Source organism: Egretta garzetta, unplaced genomic scaffold (assembly GCF_000687185.1).
Source record: "Egretta garzetta isolate BGI_Z169 unplaced genomic scaffold, ASM68718v1 scaffold598, whole genome shotgun sequence".
Taxonomy (NCBI): domain Eukaryota; kingdom Metazoa; phylum Chordata; class Aves; order Pelecaniformes; family Ardeidae; genus Egretta; species Egretta garzetta.
The window spans coordinates 3,513,310-3,520,226 of record NW_009260621.1 but is presented as its reverse complement, the minus strand read 5'-3'; the positions used below and the strand labels follow the sequence as shown (position 1 = coordinate 3,520,226).

The window sequence follows — 6,917 nt, the reverse complement described above, 5'->3', positions numbered from 1 at the left end:
CCCCTCTGCGCCAGCTGCTGAGGTGCGGAGCTGTCCGCCTGTTAGCGAGCGGTCGGATCAAAGCGAGGGAGGTAAAAGCCACGGTTGAAAGGCAGAGCTTAAGGTGAAAGTTTGAGGCGCGGCGCTGGGAAAAGCTGTGTCGTCGCTGACCTAATGAGGGCAAGCTTCCCCTGCAAGGCAGCGCTGACGGGAGAGTAGTCTTTGGGTTACGTGAGGGGAGAAGCGTGCGTACCTTACATCCCTGCCCCCCGATGCTGTGCTTTATCACCTTGCCCATAAAATGGCTTCTTGTTTTCTTGTCTATTCCCGGATTTTCTCCTAAACCCTTTGCTTGCAACCTTAGGCATTCATCCCTGTGTTTTTCACTGTCCAATTGTACCTGCTGCTATTTCTGTCCCGGGGCCTTTGCCTCATGGATTCTCCGCTCTCTGTCATCCCCCGTACTTCTCTCTGCTCCCTGTGTCCTAACCCACCTCCAGCACAACCTCTGGGTTATCCAACATAAACCTCAGGTACTAAGATTTTTTTTAGTTGTACAGCCAGGCGCTGCAGAAAATGTGGGAACTGCTGCGTTGTTCACGGGCAGGGTGTCGCCCATCAGCAGGTCAGCATTAGTTACGTGTGTGGAGGCTCTTACTGCACAGTTCAGGCTGTGGTTTTTGGTCATTCTTCCTATAAATATGCTCTGATGAGCTTTTACTTCATCCTAGCCTGCAAATACTAATTCTGTGCAGTCTGTAGACTTTCTGAGCCTCTGTTTACAAGGCAAGTTGAGAATGTAAGGGGAGGTATGTTTGCAGGATAGTTTTTAGTAAGAAAATCTTTGCTGTGTATCTATATGAATTGATATTTATATTTATATTTTTCATGCAAGTACTCATAAAAATGTTACATCTGAGTAGGGAACAGAGACTTACAGTTCCATCAGCAGAAAAAATGGAGCAAAAGCTTCATCGCTGTTTTAGAGGTCATATGATAAATGGTATATACCTGGCTTTAGAAGAGGATGATGGTTTATTCAAGTATAGGGATGCCTAATACGTACTGTTTATCAGATCTTGAACAAATCAGTCCTTGTGTCTCTCTTCCTGCTGGTAAACTGATACTGTTTTTGTTCATAAAGTGCTTTGAGATCTGCTGATGGAAGAGCATTAAGTATATCTTTCGAATTAAGATGAAGGGGAAGATGCCAACAAGTTGCTAACACTTGTGTTTTATATAAGGTGGTTCAGTGTCTGGACTTAAACTTTCACTTTACAAATTACGGGTAACAGTACAGCAATTAGTGATGATCTTAAACTGGTATGCTCCTTTCCTACAGCTCTAGGCTTTAGAATAAGCCTCCTCTTGTGTATTCCAGTGGAGAGTTGCCCCGTCAAGGGCTTTTATCTCTGCATGCCTCAAGGCAACTGAAGTGATAGCTTTGTTTTGTTCTCCAGAGCTGCGAGAATGCGAACTTAATGGCTAGTGGTTTTAATGTATATTGTCTTTTTGTGTTGTTTCTTTTTCTGAACTGTCATTTCAGGAAAATGATCTCTATAACTTTCATTTTGATTTGGATTTGATGTCTTGGGACTCGGATCTATGGAATATTACAGGCCATGCTTATGCAGGTAATTTACCTTTTCTATTTTGCAGGTGTGAGTATTCCCCCCCACCCCACAAGGGTGAGCTGTTTTAACTTTAGGATAGTGGTAACTTCTGTGAAACCATTTGACGTCCTGCAGCATTTAGCTCTGTGGTGAGAAGTCATGCTGTGTTTCTGTCAGACGAGTACAGCTGGTGAGGACTGCCCTACAAGCTAAGCTGTTTAGTTTCTTTAATCTCTCTATGTTTTCTGCTGTGCCTTGCTTCAGGAATTAAATAGCTGGTGTAGGGCAGCGTGTTCTTTACTGATCTCCCATTGTTAAACACTTGTACAGTAAAATTTCTTTATCCGCCTCTTGCAGATGCAAACGTGAAGACAGAACCCTTATCACCAGCCACTTCAAATTGTTCGGTCCCTTCTCCATCATCTGTGGACTCCCCAGTGCAGAATGTGCCTGTATGCAGAAACCTCCATGTAACACAGATAGTACCGGTCATTCAGAAACAGCTGCAACAAACAAAAACCCCAGTGATTTACTTGTCTGACCAACTTCATGGCTTAAGAGGAAGCAGCTTATTTTTCCAACCCTTGCAAAAAAAACTTCCCTTCAGCGATGTTTTCCTTCCTCTCCTGCTGTGACCTGTTCTAAAAAGAGCATGTTTAGTTCTGTTTCCTTAGTTGTGTGTATTGGCCTGGTTGCCAAACAAAATGCCTTCTAAAGGCTAGCAGTTGCTGGCCTCTGTCCTCCTTCACTTTGCTGATACAGAGAAGTGCTTCTTTGGGTTTTGGTGGTGCTTAGCATTGACCAGAATCAAACTGCAGGATAAAACCATTCTCCTGTTTGCTGAAGCAGCAACACAGATGTGATGATGAAAGGCTGTTATACTCTGAACTGCTAGTAGACACTTTTATGTCTTTCTGAGGCATTAATCTCATGTACTTTCTGTCTGCAGGATGATGTGGACTTCAGCTGTAGCTCCCAGATGTCTCCCATCTCTCTCTACAGCAAGAGCTGCAGAAGCCCTGCATCCCCTGAAGGAGATGGAGGGAAGAAGCCTGCTGTCAGCATCACTTCTCGGTCTGGTACGAAAGATTGAGTTACTTTGATTCTGCAGATAATATGCGTATTGTCTTGCATACAGATGTTTAATGGACACTAGTACATCCTTTCATTTCTGACTTGAATTTGTGATCTGGTATGTTTATTTTTAACAAATATTATAGATGGGTTAATAAAAAAACATACCAAAAGCCGTGTTATTACTGCTTGAGTTCTTTATTTTGTATCTTCTGGTCCAACTCTGACTCTTTTTCCTTTCCTAGCGAATAACTCTGTGAGGACCCTGAAGAGGTGTGGTCAGACAGCATCCAGGCCTTCGATACAACCCAAACCCCTTTTGCCTGCTGTACCTGAGGCTCAGGCAAACATTGGCATCCCAGCTAAAACCATCATTATTCAGACTCTTCCCACGCTTGTGCCACTGCCAAAGCATCAACCAGTTGTTAACATCCAGCCAGCACCTCCTAAAGGTAGGTGAATTGTCAAGACTGTGCCAGGTCTTGGGGGTAAACACCATCTCTGTGTTGGGACAGTCTCGCTAGAGCGAAGTTAGCTTTGTGGGGTGATAGGAAAAAAAAGAGGGGTCCTACATGCTTTGTTGAAAAAGCCTAAAGGCTGAGAAGATGGCCTTATTTCCCCCTCATATAGTCTTAGGAGAAACAGCACTCCCCTGGGCATTGCGTGGAAGGGAAGACAGAATAGCAAAAGTGACTGTGCTGAGCACTGGCAGTTGTGGAGATAAAACTCCTGATCTGGAAGCACCTCTAGGGACCATTTGCTCTACTTGTGATGGCAAGTGGTGGATAAGGTGATTACAGTGCTATTCTGTTGTAACCAAAGGAAGACCCAGCAGAATCACTTAGGATGGCTTGAATGAAGCTTGAAAGCTTGGGAGGAGTGATAAAAGCTTTTTTTTAACCCACATGAAACTCTGCTACAGAATGGTGGGAACGTGAGTTTATGGCTTTTTATCTCACTAAACAGTATTAAATAGGATGTTGTGAAATCTGCTAAGAGTTAAGAGAGCCATGTCAGAGATTAGAACAGTTGCTTGCTGATGTTAACAAGAGGCAAGTGATTTCGTGGCCCCGGATAATTCTTCATTCCTCCTGTTGTCCTGTAACAGATTTTTGAAGTAGCTTGAGCCTTCATTTCTGAATCCCAAGAATTATTTTACTCTTCAGCTCTAAGGCAGTAGGGGCATTACTTGCATTGCTGAAATTGTCAGATGCAGTTGCTCGTTTTCACCAGCTGATGGCTGCAGTCTCTTGCGGTTGACTGTGACAGGCACTGAGGCGTGGAAGGAAAAGGAGACAAATACTTAAGGGCATGTATCCAGAAATTATTGCAATAGTGAAAAATTTGTCTTCATTTCTAATTGCTCTTCCATCAGGAATTAAGCCAAAGCTGGAGACGCTGACATTTGTTACAACATGCCTAAGATTGTTGGACTGCTTAAAACACAGGTCAGCACAGTCAGTGTGACCTAATTCTTATTCCTTCTGATGTTCCAGCTGATAAAATACCATCTGGAATAGGGAATGATGTTGGGGATATGGATTTTTTTGAATATAAGTATAGTAATGTGAAGATCAGCTTCTCCTTTTCCCTGAAGAAAAGTCAGGAGAATAGTTTCTATGAGGCACTATATGTATTTACTTTAACTGATGGTGTGTTTAAAAATTCTGTAGTGCCACTTCCATAACAAAAACCATAAAGATCTTTTTCGTTAATCAAAATTCCCTGCACATGACAAGTTGGAGCTACCAGTGTGGAATATGCTATTATCTTCAAAAGAGCACGAGGAATGATATTTTTACAGTCCCTTTCATAAAAGCTTAAAGAAGAAAACATGATCTTAGAGCATCACATATTTTATGCATTAAAAAATTGTTGAAATAATCTCAAATTCACCATTTGAGGTTCTTAAGTAGGGTAGTACTAACTTATGATGTTTTCAAGATTATCTCTGCAAAAAACTAGATCTAGTCCTACGCCTCATACATAAAAGATCTTGGTGCTATGTAAATTACTCCATTTTTCACCTTCCAGAAGCTTGGGTAAATGCTGTAATACATCGTTGTATGTTTTGGTTGGAATGCTCATCTGGAACGTGCTGTTTCTGAATGCTGGCGAGGTCATCCTGTTACAAAGGATTAAAGAGATGTTCATGTGTTTTCAGACAACAAAATATTACTCAAGCACCTGCTTGAGTTAAACTTAGCCGTTGGACTGAAATTTCTTGGAAGTGACTGTTCTTAATTCCATTTCAAATTCTGTCAAAGCTACCTCATTTTTTTCTGCTTGCTTTTCTTTAAGCTCTGTTCAGGTTGTGCATAAAATTTCTTACATAAGACATTTTTCAAACAAATTGGTCTTGTCTTAGTGTGAATTGAGGCTTTAACTTAGGTTTTGAAAGTGTAACTTGCATTGTTCTTTCTCGTTTATCTTCTTTCTCGATGTTGTTTCTGAATTGGTTTGTATAGTATGAGTCACTTCTGTATAGCAAGTTTTCTACTGAATACAGCAATAAAGTAGGGGTGGACAAAAGGGAGAAGGACTGAGGTAAGCTGGCTAAGTTGTTTGAAAAAGCTGCTCGAAGTGCATCAGGTGTTAGCAACACTGAAATGAGTGATGTTTCTAACAAATGTTGGTTTCTATTAAGTTTGAAGAGCCACTGGGGTTTGGGAGAGAGCTTGATTTAGTGGATCCCTTTAATATATGTAGTTTTGGCTTGCAGGATGGATTAAGAGTGCTTTTTTTTTTCTTCCCCTTCCCATCCTGTGGAATATACTGATGCTGAAGAACTGGACTTGAGATAAATCATGGGGGAGAGGAGAGGAAGCAAGGTTTTCTACCTCTTGTGTCAGTACTCCCCTACAAACTGGTCATGTACAAATCCATTTCATATCATATGCTGAGCTGCTCCTTTTTGTTCTTGTGTTCTAGGTCAGTCAGTGGTGCTCCCTCAGCCCACTGTGGTACAGCTCCAGGCTTCTGGGGTGCTTCCTGCCTCGCAGCCAGTCATTGCTGTCACTGGAGGGACGACGCAGCTTCACAATCATACGGTGAATGCATTGCCTCCAACTGCTGGAAATGGCTCAACAAGTGGCAAAATACCAGTGACTAAGCCCTTGCTTCAAAGCACCGCGCCAACAATGGGGCTGGATGTAAGTTCTGACTGTGCAATGATAGCTAATAACCAAAGCTTGGAAACAGTTTTCAGTTACCTGCATGTGGGATATAATGGGAGAACCAGGTCACTTTAGAGTCTCAGGAAAACAGAGCTGTGGTTGGGCTCGTCTAATAGAATTTCTAACAGTAAACAGGGAATTTGGCAGCTTGGCAAAGAGTGGGGAGGAACAGCTTGATATCTGCTGGCTTGCCTGGAGTTGCAGACTAGGTATGTAAGCATTGTGGCAGAAGACAGTGCTGATATTTTTTTTTTTATTTTTTTTTTTCCTTTGCTTGTCTTCTAAATTGCAAGCTCTCAATGGCTGGAGCTCTCATGTACAGGAAGATTTGATATACCTGATTTTTTTTATTAATGCTAAACCATTTTTCTAATCCATGTAATAAAAGCACTCCTTTGGAAGTACATTAATCGGAAATGTCAGCAGTAGGTCTGATTCTTTTTTTTTTTTCCCATCTCCTTTATCTCCCCTGATTTTACTCGTGATTTTTAGAAACTTCAGATGTTGAGTTTCATCTGATCCTAATCTCTTTAGGCTCCCTTTTGATCATATACTGAATGAGCAGAAAAGGGGTAAGCTCTCAACAGTCACTGCGCAAATAAGATTTTCCACAGCACACAGTAAGCAGTAGGTGTAAACAGAAGTATCACAGAATCGCAAGGGTTGGAAGGGACCTCGGGAGATCATTTAGTCCAACCCCCCTGCTAAAGTAGGCTCTCCTAGAGCATTCTACACAGGACTTCATCCAGGCGGGCTTTGAATATCTCCAGAGAAGGAGACTCCACACCCTCCCTGGGCAGCCTGTTCCAGTGCTCTGTCACCCTCAAAGTAAAGAAGTTTTTCCTCATATTCAACTGAAACCTCTTATGTTTCAGTTTGCACCCATTGCCCCTAGTCCTGTCGCTGAGCAGCACTGCAAACAGACTGCTTCCATCCTCGTGACTTCCGCCCTTAAGATAATTGTATGTGTTGATAAGGTCCCCTCTCAGTCTTCTCTTCTTCAGGCTGAACAAGCCCAACTCTCTCAGCCTTTCCTCATAGGGGAGATGCTCCAGTCCCTTTATCATCCTAGTTG

General features: G+C 42.3%; 1 protein-coding gene across 4 annotated transcripts in view; it reads left to right on the top strand.

Moving 5' to 3' along the window:
- Positions 1–1,494: 1,494 nt before the first annotated feature.
- ATF6 (activating transcription factor 6) overlaps positions 1,495–6,917 on the top strand; it is an 81,856-nt gene continuing 76,433 nt past the window's right edge. For 2 of the 4 annotated variants that reach the window (XM_009645326.2, XM_035900827.1), the window contains exons 1-5: positions 1,496–1,613; positions 1,950–2,044; positions 2,542–2,671; positions 2,912–3,118; positions 5,598–5,818. In XM_009645326.2, coding sequence (XP_009643621.1) covers positions 1,565–1,613; positions 1,950–2,044; positions 2,542–2,671; positions 2,912–3,118; positions 5,598–5,818 — 702 coding nt within the window. In that variant the 5' untranslated portion in view covers positions 1,496–1,564. Of the gene's footprint in view, positions 1,614–1,949; positions 2,045–2,541; positions 2,672–2,911; positions 3,119–5,597; positions 5,819–6,917 lie in introns of all 4 variants that reach the window. The other 2 variants (XM_035900825.1, XM_035900826.1) reach the window with 2 other exon arrangements.